Source organism: Octopus bimaculoides, chromosome 3, assembly GCF_001194135.2.
Source record: "Octopus bimaculoides isolate UCB-OBI-ISO-001 chromosome 3, ASM119413v2, whole genome shotgun sequence".
NCBI classification, from domain to species: Eukaryota; Metazoa; Mollusca; class Cephalopoda; order Octopoda; family Octopodidae; genus Octopus; species Octopus bimaculoides.
In genome coordinates this window covers 164,181,919-164,201,478 of record NC_068983.1, presented here as the reverse complement: position 1 = coordinate 164,201,478, position 19,560 = coordinate 164,181,919, and the positions used below count along the sequence as shown (strand labels likewise).

General features: G+C 35.7%; 1 protein-coding gene across 1 annotated transcript in view; it reads left to right on the top strand.

Moving 5' to 3' along the window:
* The window catches only part of LOC106875233 (uncharacterized), a 104,772-nt gene that overhangs the window by 77,887 nt on the left and 7,325 nt on the right, over positions 1-19,560 (top strand). Inside the window, exons 7-8 of the mRNA XM_014923291.2 lie at positions 5,319-8,399; positions 15,195-16,867. Of these exons, the coding sequence (XP_014778777.2) occupies positions 5,319-8,399; positions 15,195-16,867 (4,754 nt within the window). The remainder of the gene's footprint in view (positions 1-5,318; positions 8,400-15,194; positions 16,868-19,560) is intronic.

Below are 19,560 nucleotides of genomic sequence, written 5' to 3'. Positions count from 1 at the left end.
TATTATTCATTTAAAATACAGAGATGCCTATAATAGGACATCTAACCCGCTAGAAAGAGCAGCAAAAAACTCTATACCACAAAAATAGGGATAATTTCGAAAGAGAATGAAAAATAAAAACTTTTACCAGTCTATACTCTGTACCATGGTTTCAAGTTATTTAGCAAGATAAAAATGGTAAAAGTCTTTATTTTTCATTCTCTTTCGAAATTATCCCTATTTTTGTGGTATAGAGTTTTTTGCTGCTCTTTCTAGCGGGTTATAGGCATCTCTGTATTTTAAATGAATAATATATATATAGTCTATTGACTAATTTTTATTCTCGCTCGACCACTGGTGGTAAATTAAATTTCTAATTTTTTTTTGCTGCCCTATGATTTATTAATGATTATATATATATATATATCTATATATATATATATATATATATATAAACATATATCTGTGTATGTGTGTGTGTTTGTGCATATCCTTGTCTTGAGAACACATGATGGCTGTAAACAAGTATTATTGTTGTACAGGCAATGATTATATCATTTCCAGTCTTCTGTGAAAAACATGTCTGGCCATGGAGAAATATTACCTTGATTGGAAACAGGTGAGGGTTGGTGACAGAAAGGGCATCCTACTGTAGAAAATCTGCCACAGCAAACCGCATGTGACTTATGCTTGCATAGAAAAGTACATTAAAATGATGACAATGACAACAATGATGACGATGACGTCGATGATGAGGATAATGATGTTGATGATAATGATAGGTAAAAAAATATTCTATGCAGGGTTTCAAAAAGAGGGTTTCGTTTTGCTAAAGCCTAAGGCCAAGCAATGCATCTGTGATTCCAATATGCCTTTTTATCGATTTGGTGTGGAGCAAGAGGTTGTTATGACCTCCACAACCAGTGACAGGAAACTCATTTATATTTTTGTTGAACCACGCAGCTTTTGTTTTAATTAATCTTTAAAATAATAAAGAATTGAGTCAAACAAATTCGTCTTTATTAAGTTGGTGTCTTGAACATTAATTAACAAGAAATATTGATTGGAGGTTTTAATTCAGATCAATTTAAGACAAGAAGTTTGTTTCATAAAACCAAGAGGAGTGGTTCCAGGTGGGTTGGCATCAAAAAGGTTCCCATTATTCTTAACTCAATGGCTGCCTGGTAAACAAGAACAGATGTCCTGAGAAAGAGGATATGGGTGTAGTGATTAGGGAGGAGAGTGGGAGGTAGGACACAAGACTGGTGACAAGAGAATGGAAGAATGAGCTGGAAGGACTGGCTGAGTTGGTAGGGGCATGAAACCAGCTGACTCTAAAGAGGAGACAACACTGGAGAAGGAGCTGAAAAGATCAGAAGGAAAGGAGACAACCGTTTATGGGTCAAAGGTCAGGCTGAGTTTATGTACAAGGTCTGATCAAAAACTGTAGGTGCTGTTGCTATGGTAACAGAGCTAAAATACACTGTGTGAAACCACTAGGCACAGAGTGACCTTGAACACATGCATACCATTGTTTAAAGAAATGTCTGGAAGTAAAGTTTGTAGAGTGTGATGAGGTCGTCTCAAAAAGAAGGTTGACTTTCAACTGCACAAGATCTCTTTGAATGTGTTGAGGAAGGAGAATAATTCTTATGGAAAGCATCACAACAGGTGACAAATTTTGCATCTATGGCTATGACCCCGCAAAACCAAGGCTCATTCTTTGCAGGAGAAGACCTCAACAAGATTTCGAGACATCAAGGAAATCCAAGCGAATGCAACGAGGCAGTTGCCCGCTAACTGAAAAGAGGAGTTCTTGAAATACTCCCATCAATGGAAACGATGCTGGATAAAGTGTGTGGTTTCAGAAGGGAGCTATTTCAAAGGGAATTACAGTGGGGATAAGAGTAATAATGGTACACCCCTCCCACGTGATGAGTGGTATGTGCTAGTCACTATAAATAAGGTGACATCAGTCAGTATAAGGGGAAAGTATGAAGGAGATAGTCATAGAGAGTCATGGTTTAACAACTATACAGCTATACCAGAGTAGGTGTTAAAACAATCCAACGTTAAGGATTACAACAATGGCAACATGAATTTAACAAACTCACAAATATTTGGTTTTTTTGTGCAAATTTTCTGGAAAGAAAAATCGTAAAATTATGGAAAATTTGCTGGTTGGTTTGCTCAAGTTGCAAAAAGAGCAACAACAACTAAAAGAGCAACAACAGCGGCAGCTACAACTGCAAGAACATAAACAGAAGCAGCAACAACAACAGCAATTACTATTACAGCAACAAATGCTGCAATTAATGGATAGTAAATCGTCAGAAAATGCTGAAAAAATGTTCTTGCCAGATTATGTTGCAAACTCAATAACAGAGTTTAAGTACAAACCAGATAAAGGAGTCACCTTCGAGGTTTCCTGTAGAAGATACGAACAAACCTTCAAAAAAGAGTGCAAAGATTGGGATGATGATATGAAAAGGCGTTTAATCTTGGGGAAACTGGCAGAAGGAGAACATGAGCATTACAGTAATTATGTCCTCCCCAAAAATACCTTCTGACATCCCACGTGATGAGTGGTATGTGCTTGTCACTATAAATAAGGTGACATCGGTCAGTATAAGAGGAGTATAGGAAGGAGACAGTCATAGAGAGTCATGGTCTTACTTGTTTTAGTAACTATACTGTTATACCAGACTGGGCATTATAACATTCACAGATTACAACAGAGATTAATTGTCAAATTAATATGTGTTTTAGGTGTCTTTTTTTTTATGGCACCGTTTCTGTTACTTTGGGATCAGACCTTGGATGATTCTTGGTCAATCACTCACGTGATCTTTCTTTAGATTATCTAAAAGCACCCACTACACTCTCAGAGTGGTTGGCATTAGGAAGGGCATCCAGCTGTAAAAACATTGCCAGATCAGATTGGAGCCTAGTGTAACCATCTGGTTTCACCAGTCCTCAGTCAAATTGTCCAACCCATTCTAGCATGGAAAGCAGACGTTAAACGATGATGATGATGATGACTATATATATATATATATATATATATATCTGTATATATATCTGCCACACTGTTACAGATACAGGATTAGTATACCATTATAGGCTTCACATACTCTTTTAAAGGGCTAGTAATTGTTGGTAGCTGAAGTGTTTCACAGAGACACAATATTTGCTAAACATAGATGTGTGTTTACCAGAAAGAATTCTCATTGTAAGTAAGACCTGACATTTGAAGTGATCATTAAGGCTCCAGTTGCAGTTCCTGCCAAGGGAGGCTGAAGTGATGGTCATGTCTTCTTGATATTCTCAGGGAGTGCCTTTAGGCTTGCTCCTTTGAAAGTCAGTGCAAATTCAATATGACAGGTCTAGAGTGTGCTTGAATAATACTTTAGGGTTAAAGGTTGGGTTAAAATGAGGAATGTTGTCATCTGTGTGGTTGTCAGTGTTGTTAATGATGATGGCTACAAGTTTGTTGCTTCTAAGTACACACTGATACAGATGTTCATAAGTGTATGGTTTTCGACAGAATTGGCAAGCACATATAGTCTTTATAATGCTGGATTCCCAAGGTTTGCACCAACTTTAATGTATAGAGACAGCATGATAGCAATGTATCTTCAATGCTGCGAAGGAACTTTATTATGAAGAACGTGGGTCCTGGTTCGAATATGTCTTACGCAAGGTCCCAACAAGAGTTACACAGCATTTATCCATGACTTTGTGTCAGTGTTTAGCACCAGTTCTCACAAACCTGTGATTAAGAGGCATTGTAGCTATGACAACCCCATCTTATTCTGACATAATACGTACAGGGTTTCATATCCTAATGTGTCTTGCCTTGTTTAAGAAGGGATTTGATGGTGAGCAGATTTGGTTGCTCTAGATTAAGCAAGTACTTAGAGACCATTCTCTTTGATTTGCACCTCTGTCTTTGGAACACAGATAGAACCCTGATATCCAGTCAACCAACGCTAGTAGTCTTCAATTAAAAGAAACGCAGGACTTCTTTCTTTGACTAAATTTTAGTCAAGACTCCAGGTGTTCCAATAAAACCTGTGATAAAGAGAAATTATAATAATAATGATAATAATAATAATAATAATAATAATAATAATAATAGTAATAATAATAATAAAAATAATAATAATAATAATAATAATAATAATAATATGGACGTGACAAAGAAAATAATTGGTACGACCATAAACCAGAAGGCATCATCGAAAACGACGCAAAGATCCTATGGGATTTTATGATTCAGTGCAACCATGAGATAGAGAATAGGAAACCAGACATAGTGTTAATTGAGGAAGAAAGCAAACGATGCTGGATCATAGATATAAGCATGCCCAGCTGACAACAAGGTATGCAATAAGGAAGAAAGAAAAGTCGATAGATATAACAGGTTAGTTTGGGAGGTTAAGCAATTGTGGTCGATGAAAAAGGTGATAATAGTACCAATAATTGTCGGAGCCCAAGGAACAGTGAGTAAAAAATCTTGAGAAGTACGTGGAACAAATAGGGGCTGCAATAAGGGTGGATCACTTGCAGAAAACAGCACTGCTTGGAACCGCTCGAATACTCCAGAAGGTGCTTGAAAAATAAGAGGTGTTACCTTAGTTCACTGGTAGTGAACAGCTGACACCGTAGTACATCTCCAGCATCAGAAGCTGTGCAAAGGTAATAATAATAATGATGATGATGATGATGATGATGATGGTGATGATGATGATGATAATAATAATAATAATAATTGGAAAGCTTGAAGAAAATATAAGCCACTAACTAATAGATGAAATCACACGAATATGGGCAACGAAGGGAGTAACTGTCATCCCAGTAGTTGTAGGGGCAAAGGGAACATTAATAACTAGGTTTGAGAAACATTTTGGAGAAATTGGGATTGACACGAGAGTATGACATGCTCAGGAAACTGCTGTTGGGGCCAGTGAGGATTTTGAGATTGGTCCATGGGCTTTAGGTATTGGGGAGAGAGAGACCTTTTGAAAGCCCTGACAGCAGGTTGCTGTCTGCTCTCACAGAATCAAGTAAAAATCGAGAGCTCTGAGAAGTGAAATGGAAATAATGATTCTTATGACTAATGATGGGGGTGGGGGAGGGGAGGGGGAGGAAAGGAAGCGTTGATGATGATGATGATGATGACAATGATAATGACGATGACGATGACGTCAATGTTTATGGCAATGACAACGGTGACAAAGATGATAACAACAATGGTTATAACAAGAATGGTAATGCCTTCTTTTATTTTCATAACAATCCTGTTTAATATGACTTTTTTCTTTTATTTTCTTCAGGTTAAAAATAAATCCTACAATTCTCCAAGAAAGCAATTGAGCTACTTATCAACCCACAAACTGTCTTCTCCAACTCCGAGGAATACTTCAGACAAAAGCATTTTCCAAAATAGGAATGCTCCAAATATTAAGAATTTCTTCTCTTCAAGTACGACTCCCACTTTGTCTACTAACGCCAATGAACCGGCACAAAAAGCAATAAATGATGTTTCTTTTAGCCAGAGTTATGGAAAAAGATCGAAATTCTTTGATGCTTCATCGACCACGGATGGTAAGGAGAGTCCTGTCCCAAGGGGGTCTGTCTACCCAGCTACAGCATTTAAGTCAAAACCAACAACTAACATCAACAATACCAGTAAATCCCCCCCATCTTACGACAAGTCACTGTCAGAAAATAACAGCCAAATTTTATCAACAAATACCAGCAATGTTACATCCAAGTCTCTCAATATTTCTCCCTCTAAAATGGCCGATACGACCCAGACGACTACTGCGTATGATACTGAACCTGTATTCAGCAGTAAAATAACATCTACAGCTCTCAGTGATCATCCATCGACAGGAGTGAGTAACATATCGACTGGCATCATTAACACTGCCTGCACGACCGTTAACAGTTGTTCACCTTCAACAATTAACAGTCTTCAAACATCTTCAGGTTTAACAAAACAAACCATGGTGTCTACATTAGTTCTACCTATACTGACATCATCATCATCATCAACAAGAGAGAAGCTAATGTCATCTAGATCATTATCACCACCATCTTCTTCATCACTATCATCATCATTATCGTCATCATCATCCTTTCCACTCACAACAACAACAACAACAGCAACAACAACGACAATGACAGAAAATAGTGGAATGTCAACAAAGACAGAATCTGGTCTGACACTGAGTTATTCTTCCATTCATGAAGGAGATCTTTGGCCAGAAACACAGGCTTGCCAAAAGAATGCCTTAAACTCACCATCAAGCCCCTATTTTTATTCCTATTCAACATTACAACTGAGTAAAAATCCTGCAACAGACGTTAGCAGGAATCAACAAACTGAAGGATATTCTGAAAAATACTTGCTAAGTTATTCTCCCAGATCTGAAGAGAATGGAAAGCAATCTTCTTCAGATAGACAGTTCACTGATTTAAAGAAAACATCTTCAATGAGAAATAATGATGTTAGCAGTTCTCTCACGGTAACATCTTCAGATATTGCTGCATCTGTCAAAGATGCATCTTCTAATGATAATGGAATATACACATGTAAAAAAGTTTTTCTCCTGCAAAGCACCGAATTACCTGCTCCCATTTCCCAGGTGGCTTCCCCTCTTTTATCATTCGAAAATCATTCTTTTAATCAAAGTTCAAATTTGCCATCATGTTCAGAAAATCAGATTCTTTTGACTAACAATGACACAGAACAGACTAATGGGGGCATTGTCCAAGAAAGTGTAAAAGATAAACTTGTGCCGCCAACTCCACCTTTAACATCTCCTCCACCCTTTCCACCCTCTCCCCAACAGTACTTGCCTACGTTTTTACCCTTTAAAATTTCTAGCAAAACATCAACTCTATCACAGCCATTTCCTCATTACCAACATGACGGGGAAATAGTCGACGGAATTTACTTGGCACCTTGTATAAATGTGAATCAGGGAAATTCTATTAAAGATAGAACAGGTAAAGAAAATATTGGTCAGCCAATATGTCTTGATGAAGCATTAAATAATGGTAATCATGATAGATGTACTGAAGTTCCGGAAAATCAGACTGGTAAAGTAATCACAGTCAAATTGAATTCTCAAGATGGTTTTAACAAGCAACATCCATCGGGACTTACATCAGAGAAGATTGAATTTCTTTGTGAAGAAATTGGAAAACTTAAGGAAAAAGTGAATGCTATGGAAACTGGAAGAACATCATTGAACAATTCTAATTCTTCATTTGAAGACACTGTACAAAGTGTGGAGATACCAGGAAATTCCCCGACTGGTGATTGTCAGCTTTCAACTACTTCCAGCATTAATAAAACTGATTTTAATTTGAGTACAGGAAGATTACAGGAACAGAATAAAAACCAGCCTTCATTAATTAACTCTTTGGAAAATTCCAAGCACCAGCAAGTTGTTAATGATGGTAAAAAAATGACCGAACAGCAAATAAAACCGGAACATTCAACATTTCAGTCAAGTAATAACACATTACAAGAAAGCAATAAAATTTTTCGTCCAAGTGAGAGTTACTCTCCTTTTTCGTCTAATGTTTCGCCTTTAAGGAGAGGTCATCTCTGGAAACCTTGGACTAGAACAGACTATTATAAAACTATTAAAACAGAAGAACATTCGAATTTCAAACTGAATGGTAATAATACCAAAGTTTCAAACTATTCTTGTGGTACGGATTCACCAAATTCTTTAATTAGTAAAATAAACCATCAAACTAAAGATTCTCCACTGCTGAGAGAAAACTCATCTCCTAAAAGAACTGAATCCTCGAATGGAACAATTTACCATTCTCTAACATCTTCAAATATAAGAAATCTTGAAGATAATTGTAAAGATTTAGTAATGAAAGGAACAAAATATGATTCTTTGAACAAGGATGGACATAACCTCCACCAGTGTAGCCTCTGTCGTATGAATTGCAAAAATCCACACAGAAATTCCAGAAGTGACACAGCTGCTGAGGATGACGAGATGAATGATAATAATCAACATTTCAAAGAAACGTTTTTAAAAGTGATTTCTTCAAGTGCCAACAATCAAGAATTTCAGAACTTACTAGAGAAGTATACTTGTTTTAAAGAAAACATTTCTGATAGAATTTATCTAATATTTAAACAATTAAAACAAGAAATTGAAAATCTAAAAGAAAGTTTACAACTTGAGAAGACAGAAACCCATAATCTGCGAATCGAATTTGAGAAGTTGGAGAAATTGAAGAAGTATGATGTTGAGAAAACTGCCCAAGAAAGCCAGACAAGCATAACAGGAATTGATATTGTTTTTCTTCAACAGGAGAACATTGTATTAAAAGAGGAACTGGAGATGGTTCAAGAAGAATCCTTTGAATTAAAAGAGGTTTGTATCATAAATTATAATAATAGTTGTATACATATGCATATATATAGTTATATAAATGTTTGTATTTATGTCATATGTAAACTAACATCTGTCTGTTTGTTTCTTTTGTTTTGAAGCGCTGAAATGTATTGTAGTACACAAAGAAGGATATATCTTTCAATGCATAAGTACTGATAGAACAGCACATGTAGAAAAAGATCCTTACAAAGCGGGAAAATCTGTTGTTGCTTGCTGACAGATTTTTCTGCTCTGTAAGGATTTTGTTCTACAAAGGCTGTTCTTTCAGTATTTATCTGTTGAAAAATATATCTTTCTGTTTGTATTTATTTTGAATTATAAAAACAATTTTACCTTAATTCGTTGGTTTACTCTATAATTTCATAGGGTAATAATTTATTATTCTTAAACTAGAATAATATTGACAGTGACTTCGAAGTCATGGCAAGTTAAGCCATCATTGAATCACGGTAAATGATATTCTTGTGTAAGGAATAATGAATGTGTATAAACATATAATATGTACGTTTGTGTGTGTGTGTGTGTGTGTGTGTGTGTGTGTGTGTGTGTGTGTATGTGTGTGTGTGCATGTGTTTGTGTGTTTGTATAAATGAAAAGTAATCAAGCATTAAGAACTAAGCTGATTAGGTATAGTTAGATGTGGGTGAAGTGTTGCGGAAAATGTGTGCATGTATGTTTGCTTATTTTGCAAATTCAGAAAGGCCATATTCTCTCTGATTAAGTCTCCAAGAAGAGAGAAAAACTCACCTGTACTTGTACCACATACCTGCCAATGGAAAAAAATTATTATATTCCTCCCAAATTAATGTCATTATTTGTCTTCCAGCAAATGTCAATGTGGTTCGGGTATTTTCTGTTCTAATCATCCAATATTCTTCTGCTTTCATAACTGTCTAATTATGAAGCAGGTGACATCCTAAATATAATCAACCCTTTAGCATTTAAACCAGCTATATCAGGCCCAAATATTCTCTGTTTTATGTTCAAACTGGACAGATCTGACCTTTCAAACCTACCCTATAATGACAATATAACAATAGACCTGGCAAATAAAGTGAGTTCACAGCTGTAATGTACACCAGTGTCACATAACCAGAAAAAGAACCTTGGATTGTAGGGTGACATTCCATGCTTTAGGAAACCTATTGAGTCAAGTACATCAAAATCAAAATCAAATGGAAATTGTAGTTGTGACCGCCGTGCCAGTGGCACGTAAAAGGCACCATCTAAATGTGGCCGATGCCAGCACAGCCTTGACTGGCTTCCATGCTGGTGGCACATAAAAAGCACCAGCCAATTGTGGTTACTGCCAGCCCCCTCTGGCCCCTGTGCCAGTGGCACACAAAAAGCACCCACTACACTCTCAGATTGGCTGGTGTTAGGAAGGGCAGCCAGTTGTAGAAACACTGCCAGATCAGACTGGAACCTGGTGCAGCCTCTTGGCTTCCCGAGCCCCAGTCAAACCGTCCAACCCATGCCAGCATGGAAAACGGACGTTAAACGATGATGATGATGAATTACATCATTAATATCTGAAAGCTATGAGATAATGTATGCTGTAGAAACTTTGCCAGATCAGATTGAGGCTTGGTGCAGCCTTCTGGCTTGCCAGCCCTCTGTCAAACCATCCAACCCATACCAGCAGGGAAAGTGGATGTTAAACGATGATGATGATGATGATGATGACAAATGTGAATAAATAAGCATAATAGATTCTGAGTACTAAACAGTTAATCTGTCACGTAGGTTTGTTACAAAAGAAATAAAACTGACTAAAACCATAACTTTTAGTTATTGTTATACTTTGACCATTTGTACTTCTTTCTCTCAAAGTTTTAAACTTATAATTAGATATATATATATATATAAAAAGACCCCACCAAATCTCTCTGGAAATTTAATCTCATTTATAGCAATAAAAATCAACAATAAAACATAGAAATGAATTAATCTTCAATCTAAGAACCAAACCTTTAAAATTTTCTACAATTAACTGGTTTCTTCTAAACAGTTGTAAGATTTATAAAGCAATAATTGAAATCTAGAAGTGCTTTTCAGTTTCCACAAGTTTTCTGTATTGTCACTTAATAATTTGTGTAGTGCATCAGATAATTAGTTTTAATTTACTTGCTTGAGGTTTAGACAAGCACCTAATTAGAAGCTTTGTTTCAAAATGATGCATAGACACCTATAATTCCAAAATTCTAGTTACCTAAAATCTAACAGCATCATTAACGAACGAAAATTGGCAACTTGTTCTGGTTTTGGTTTATTTAATTGTTTTTCTTTCTCTTCTTAATTAGATGAAAATCTATCACAGAATTTATAAAATGGATTTGATCGAAGAATTGAAAATTCTATCAGTTTGACATGATAGATTTAAGAAAAAGACATTTGGAGACTGGAATATGACCAGAATAGATATAGTTCTTTTTTTTTTTTTTTTTTTGGCATTAAATCTTTATCTTGCCAATCACAGATTTTAAAAAATGGGAAACATTCCTTGGAGAGTTTTTTAAACAAGGAATATGAATGGGTTAATAAGAACCTATCCCAAGTGGAATAAAACAGAAAACTAACTACGAAAGCTAGCAGAATCATGTTAAGTAATGGAATTAATGACATATTTTTGGCAGCAGAGAAAAGTACAGTTCCCACAGAGATAGTTTTCAGCATTTTCGAACATTAGGCTATACTGAAATTATTACTTTAATTATTCAATTAGTTAATTAGAAGATGTAGGTCTAACTGCTGCAAAGGAAAAGGTGATATGATAAAGGCAATCAGATTATTTAAGTAGAGAGAGAGAGAGGGGGAGACAGACAGACAGAGAAAGAGAGAGAGAAAGTAAGAAAGTTGTAAGAAAGTTAATGCGGGTGAGTTTAGATCTGATGGTTTTCATATTTAATTAAAATAGAGAATTCATCAATATTATATTTTTACTGAGTCAACTTTATGTTTATTGATCTAGCAGAAGTCTTATGAAGAAAGTTAGCATAAAAATGCATAGCAGGGAATTTGCAACATCATGCGCACGCACACACACACACACACACACACACACACACACACACACACACACAACACACAAGCATACATTTTATGACACCATTTCGGTATAGTGATGCAAAAGACCAGTTGTGAGAATTCGTTATAGTTTAGAATAAAGCATTCGTAAAGTACCACATGGTATCAATTAATGAATGACAAGGGAACAGGAGATATGTAATCAACTTCATTAGCTAACAGGTGTTTCTGCATTAAGAAACAGTATACTCAGAGTTGAGTGCATGTGCAGCATCCTATTGATTGCTTGTAGCCATGAAAATGGAGTCTACATTTCTTTCAGACAGTGCATACATACATGCACATACACACATACACACATGCACGCACAAACACACACACACACACACACACACACACACACACACACACACACACACACACACGCATGTTTTATACAACACTTAAGAAATAGAATTGTTACTTAAGTTTTATGTTGCCTCAGTATTTTGATCTCTCAAAGACAGCAAAATGGTCTTTAATATATATTTAATATATATTTAAAGTGGTAAGTCTCATGAGACTCTATGTATTTTGTAATTTTGGTGGAAAGGCCATAACTGTTTTTATATTACTAAATTCTGACAGAATTTCCTTAAAAGTGCATGAAATCCTATCTGACGTGATTTGCTTTTTGGTGTCAGTCATCTTTTGAAAGAATGTAAACATGTGAATGAGTGTTGTGGTAAAAGTGTGTATATGTATATGAAGCGAAGTTTGTGATGGTCGATTTTTAAAAAAAAGCTTTCAAACTGAGAAATGTGCTTTGTATGAGATCTTGTATATATAAACAGCATATGTAGTGTGAGTGCCTGTATAATTTATGTATACATGCTGTGTCATGTAAATATCAGGTTAAGTTCTAACTTTATGTGAATGTATTTCCTACTGGTTATGTAAGAACTTATCAAAATGTGTGCACCTATTAAAGAAATCCACTCTAGACTTCAGGTTGTTAACAAATTGGCATTTCTTGGTTATATAGTTATATAGCCCGCATATGGCCTGAAGTTTTGACTTGGTGCTCTAATTCACATTGAGCTTCTGCTTTCAAATATGACTGGCCTGTCTAGTAGGAATCAGCTTGACAATGTGCTTGAGGGACATCTTTTGGTTTTCACCCCTTTTTTTTAATGTAACTGCAACTATGCTGGTTCAGTCATTGAGCTAGTCATATATGTATTTATCAAACACTTTATCAACCAACTATGAGGAAACATTACATAGATATTACTTTGAGTAGGTTCAAACAAAGAGTTTTTAACCATAAAACCATTCTTCAGCTACACTGACAACAACACTACCACAACATTCACCAGACATGTTTGAGAACTGATAAGGCTGTACATAAATTACAGCTTCAAGTATTAATTTCTTGAACGATGCAAGCCACATACTAATTGAACTTAGTAATATCAGTAATATACAGTAGAGAAGACATATATATCAGGTAGCTTTGAAATGCAAATTTCTTGTAAATTATCTGTTAAGAATCATTCTTTCATAGTCACTAAACACCTGAACACATGCTGGATGTTATGACAACAGCTGTACATCAAATTCAAAATAAAGTGTTTTGGAAATGAATGGAATATTCTGAAAATGTTAAATTACGCACTTTCTCTCTCTCTCTCTCTCTCTATATATATATATATATATATATATATAGAGAGAGAGAGAGAGCGAAGACATGTTACGATACAGGTAGAGAAATTTGAAAAGACAACACAAAACCGGTTATTTCTCCAAATACAATGTTTCTATACCCAAAATTTTATAACATTTTTCTGACATAACAATTTAAATATATACTTTAACCACGTAACACAAGCCTTCTGTAGTTTTTTCACTCTTGTTTATCTTTTATATATATATATATATATATGTGTGTGTGTGTGTGTGTGTGTGTGTGTGTGTGTGTGTGTGTGTGTGTGTGTGTGTGTGTGTGTGTGTGTGTGTGTGTGTGTATGTATGATACTTTTCTGCACATTGAATAATGCAACTTTAATGTAAGATGGTACCATGTAAAAAGCACCCAGTGCACTCTGTAAAATGGTTGGTGTTAGGAAGGGCATCCACCCATTGGAACCAAGCCAAAAAACAGACAGCTGGAGCCTGGTGCAGCTCTCCACCTTGTCAGTTTCTGTTAAACTGTCTGACCCACCCCAGAATGGAAAATGGATGTTAAATTATGATGATGATGATGATGATGATGACGACGACGATGACGACGACGACAACGATGATGGTGATGATGATGACGACGATGATGATGGTGATGGCGTTTTAACTGTAAAACAACAAAATTATTTTATTGGTATATTCTAATTATGATAGAAATCTTTTTATCAAACTTTATGTGTGTGTGAATGTATGTCTGCATTTATTTATGTGAGTATATTTATCTCTGTGTTTTTTTATTTTCTTCATTTTTTTTTTTTTTTGCTAATTTAATTTTTGTATTTCAGTCATTTTCGATTGTTGCCATCAAAAGATTTTTTAATTGATTGTTGACCTCATGAGAAAAAAAAAAAAGAGGCAGATGGATTCCTCTGATATATAAGAAAACACTGGCCCAAGAAAGCAAAAGGGAATCTAACATTCTTGTGAATCCCTGCCATGTAAATGTTCCTCTCACTCCAATATATATTGTGTTTAAGGCAGATGCTCTGGCAAAATCTTCCGCATTCTGGGCAAAATGCTTAGTAGCACTTTGTCTGTCTTTTTGTTCTGAGTTCAAATGCCGTTGAGGTCAGCTTTGACTTTCATCCTTTTGGGATTGATAAAATAAGTACCAATTGATTATTGACCTCAATGTAATTGACTTAGTTCTTACCCCAAAATTGCTGACCTTGTACCAAAATTGGAAACCAATATATATTGTGTTTGTAATACATGAAGAGATTTTTCTCTCATACAAAACCACTGCAACATACCTTTCAATGGCGTATATACACTATGTATAGCACAGAGATAGTTATTTGATTTAATGCAGTTTCAATTGCGTACACCAACTTTATTTCAGACCAGCAAACTTTCCACAATATCAGTGAATGCATTATCCACTGTTTCCTCAGAGGGGTGAATTTCATGTAACAAACAAGTACATATCATTGACAAGGTCAAAAAAGGCTGAAGTTATCTGATGCTCTCGTGAGATGTTGTTGAGATGGTATTTGCCTTGTTTTCTATTGTGTTTTTAATACAATGTCTATAAAGAGATTTTTTCCTTTCAGACAAAAACCACAGCAAAGTGATAGCATGTTGTCAACTTAATGAGACAGTCCCATGAAAGGGAAGAATGCTACTGTTATTTAGCCCCAGGAAACACCGTTTCCTGTTAGACTTGACCCATCTCCTGTGTCATTATGTTTTAAAAGTGGAGACAGGACACAGGACACAGGATATGGGTCAAGTCCAACAAGAAACGGTGTTTCCTAGGGCTAAGTAACAGTAGCATTCTTCCCTTTCATGGGACTGTCACATTAAGTTGACAACATACTATCTCTTTATCGTGCTGCTACTACATAAATCTCTCTAAGAGATTTAGAAATATATTATCTTTATTTTCAAAGACCACAGCATCGTGCCTTTCAATGTTGTATGTATATTAGGTATGATACACAGATGACTATTTTAATTTCTTTTGCTCATATGTAAATTTAATAATTACTAATATGAATATTAATTTTTCTTCTCCTCTTTAAGGATGTAACGGAACTAAAAGATTATCAGAAAGGAGTTGAGAAAGTCCTTAATGAACTGCAAGAGCAAATTCTGAAGACTGAATATGATAAACAGATCTTATCAGAGGAATTAACTCTACTTTGGCAGCAAAGGAAGGCTCTGAAACTGAACAGCATGGATTTAGATCAATCTTTTAAAAGTGATGGATTTTACCTGTCAAGATCTCATGCAAATATAGATGAGGTGGCTTTTTCTAATCCATATCTCATTGAAAACTATAAATCAATGACTCCTAAAACAAGCAGTCCAACTCGTCAGTCTCTGTCCACTTTTCCATTCCATTTAAGTCCTGTAGTTGATGGACAGGACAGAAATCTAAAATGTCCAGAGACACCAAAATTATATCGTACAATGTCTTGTCTATCCCAAGTAGATAGAAATCACACTGATAAAAGTGATGTAGGTTTTTCTCAAAACATTTGGAGAAGCAGAGAAAACGCAGCTGACAATTTGGCCTCTAATTTTGAAAATATGATGGTTAATAAGAATGGAAATACTTCGAAAATAATCCAAGATTTTAATCCAAATAAATATCAGCTGGGTCAGCAAAACAAATATCAACGACTGTACTGGAGTGATCAACAACTGAATCAATTAATTTCAGATAATGAAATTAGTAATAGAGAAGAACAAGATAGGCGTAATCTTTTTAGTTCTCCTAGTTTGCCATCAAGGAACAGTTTTTCATCTTTTGAAGAACCTTCTAGAGCATCGAATCGACAGAGAGTAAATAATGTGACATTTAATTTCACTAAACAGACTGAAAATAGGTCAGCAAAGCAAGGGTCGGCCTTAAAAGGAATTCTCAAAAATGTGAAAAATACACCTGACAATGTAAATGTAGATCAAAGTTTATCAAAGAGTCATTTTAGCAATTTTCCAAGAAAGGTACGGAGTGTTCCATGTTCTCCCCAAAACTTCTCTCATCAGGCATCAGCTGAGGATTTAGCACTAACGTCAGATATGGAGGAAGTCTTCAAGCCTCTAAATTCTTTGGAATCATTGAAGAGCCCTTTTGGCATGGGGAAAAGGTGGAATTCTCATGACTCCCTGATTGGTTCTGCTTCTAAATGGTCTGAAAGTAACTCAAGCAAAAGAGCAAACCTTAATAGCCTTTCAGGAAACAAAACTCTATCTCATGATCCTTACTTTAAATGGCGCTTTAACAGAAAATCTCCTGATGTCAAACCCTTATTTGGTAACCCAGACCACCCACGTTGGGTTCATACTCCTTACAACTTCTTCCTTGCAAATGCTAAACCATCTAGTGACACTTTAAAAGTTGCCACACCTGTCTTCTCACCAACTAAAATCTACAAAAGGAATAAAAATATGTCAAACAGCAAAGATTCTCAAGACACAGCAAATATATCAGAGACAAACAATTCTTCTTTGGAATTTTCAAGAACTCCAACAATTGCATCTCAAAACTTAAATCTAACAAACACTTCAAAAGCACAGGAATTTTCAAATCTGTTTTCTCCAGAACAACTGGAATATTCACCAAACACTGACGAAGAACATAACACCGTTGTACGTAATTTATGTTCTGTCTTTGAAAGCAGTGATCTATCTTTTGATGGTTCTGAACCTGGGTCAGCAAAGAAAATTCGATCTTGGTATGATCTTGATAGGTAAGATTAAAAATATGCATCATTTCACCATATACATACATACATATATATATACACACACACACATATATATATATATATATATATATATATATATATATATATATATACTCATATACATGTGTGTATGTATATATATTATATGTAATAAATATACATATATACATATATATATATATATATATATATATATAATATACAAACATACACATACAAACACATACACACATGCACATATATACACTCACAAGAAAAATCAAAATTATGAGTTTCATCTGCAACAATAGCAGCAGCAGCAGCAGCAATATCATCATCATCAACGTCGTCATCATCATGGTTTTCCCATCCGTATCACACTCTGTAAATACATTAGCCTGCTTTGTAGTTCAACATGTTTCCATCTTGAATATTTTCTTTCATGAAGTTTTATGGTCCAAGATCTGATCATTCAGCTTCCATTCTTTCCTTGCCCTTCTACCCAGGACTAACTTCCACTCAACACTCAACTTATTCCTTCTTAGATGGTCTTATCCATTCAAATTATAAATTGCGCAAGTTCTAGCTTTGCAATCTAAATCTGTCTTCACCACAACCAACAGCAGCAGATCTTTTGCTTTGAGTGGTTTAGACACCATGTGACTTGTCCAGTTGTGAACCCCAATGGTGCAGTCTTTTGGTGGTGGTGGTCGTAGGTAGTCCCTGGACCTTTTTGTTCTTATATCCATCCCTAAAAGTATACTTTCCCTGACAACGTTAAAGTCAGAGAAGCTGCTTAGGGATCTGAGTCTAGACACGTGACCGACATATTCAGTTCATCTTAGCCAGGTCTCCTCAGAAAGGGGTCAGTCTTTGGCACATTTACTTGTCCTACCATTGCTAGCAGGGGGCTGAAGATTTCTTTGGTAAGACAGGCCAAGAGAGATTGAATAATAATAATAATAATATTATATCAATTCATGGTCGTTCTCATCTATTGTGACATTTGAGTCTTTCAATGAAATGATTGAAAGTAAAAACAAAAAAAAAAAAGCACGATCAAAAATAAAAAAAGAAGCTGCGCCTATTTGTGATGGATGTGTGAAGTCAAAATGGGGACACGGAAGATCCTTTGATTTTGCCTGGGAATGGACATATGTGTCTGTTTATTGCAAGATGTCATTCTTTTATTGTTCTGCTTCTTCAGCTCAAATTGCTTAGATGCATCATGATACATCCTCGTCCTCGTCCTCCTCCTCCTCCTCATCATCATCATCATCACCATCATCCAGATTCCGAGTTCGATTTCAGGCAGTGACCTGAATGATATATATAGTTGGAATTTACAAAAGAAGCAAGAGACAAAGATAGGTGGTGTAGACAACAAACAGGTGTATTGGTTTAATGCTCGGGAAGTGAGAAAGTCTTTTACGTTTTGAGCCTATGCTCTTCAACAGAAAGGAACACAGAAATAAACAGGCAGAGGAAATAGAAAAAGGTTTAGTGGCTAGCGATCTATCATGGCGATATATATATATATATATATATATATATATATATATATATATATGCATGTGTGTGTGTGTATGTTTGTGTGTCTGTGTTTGTCCCCCCAACATTGCTTGACAACTGATGCTGGTGTGTTTATGTCACTGTAACTTAGTGGCATGGCAAAAGAGACTGACAGAATAAGTACCAGGCTTACCAAGAATAAGTCCTGGGGTCAATTTGCTCAACAAAAGGTGGTGCTCCAGCATGGCCGCAGTCAAATGACTGAAACAAGTAAAAGAATAAAAGAATATCACATAAAAAATATCACATAAGCATTTTATAAGCATTTTGTAATGTTTCTTTCTTTTCTGGAGACTTGTCGCATACCGGCAGCTGATGGCTCGTGGGCCGGCACCGGTCCGCGGACCACCACTTTGTGTAGCTCTGCCCTAGCATATAGTGCAATTAGGTACAACAAAAGTGATGCATGTTAAAGTAGAACAAGGATTGAGAGCTATTAAAGTTTCTAAGTAATTTCTGGGCCCCTTAAATACGTGTAAAGAAACATTAGTGAAGAGTTAGTGAGTCCATTACCAGCAATTCACACATCTTCTCCTAACACGAGAACATATTTAATCTCACTTAAATTTCTGTCTGTGGTAAGCAGGTGTTTGAAATATTTCAAAGTCAATTAACTCAATCTCGCTAACATAGGTAACGACTGTATTTACAAGATTTGAAATAGAAATACAAAAAAAAAACAAAAAACAAAAAAAATCAATGAAACCAAGGTAAGAGATGTCATCTTTTCTGAAAGACATTTCTGTTTAGTAAATGGCTCCACCGACTTTTACATTTTGCTTATTTTGTGTATCAGATATATCAGTCATCTGAGGAACCACCATTTACACACATTACCATTCTACTGTCATTATCATCTCTTGCGCCACCATCACCACTACTATTACTACTAATACTACTACTACTACCACTACTACTACTACTACTACTACTACTACTACCACTACTACTACTACTACTACTACTACTACTACTACTACTACTACTGGTACCATCACCACCAACAGCAATAACAATGCTTCTCGTATTACTACTACTCCTTCTACAACTACCATCACAACTACTACTACTACTACTACAACCACAACAACTACATCTATTACCTTTGCCACCACCACCACCACCACCACCACTACCACCACCAC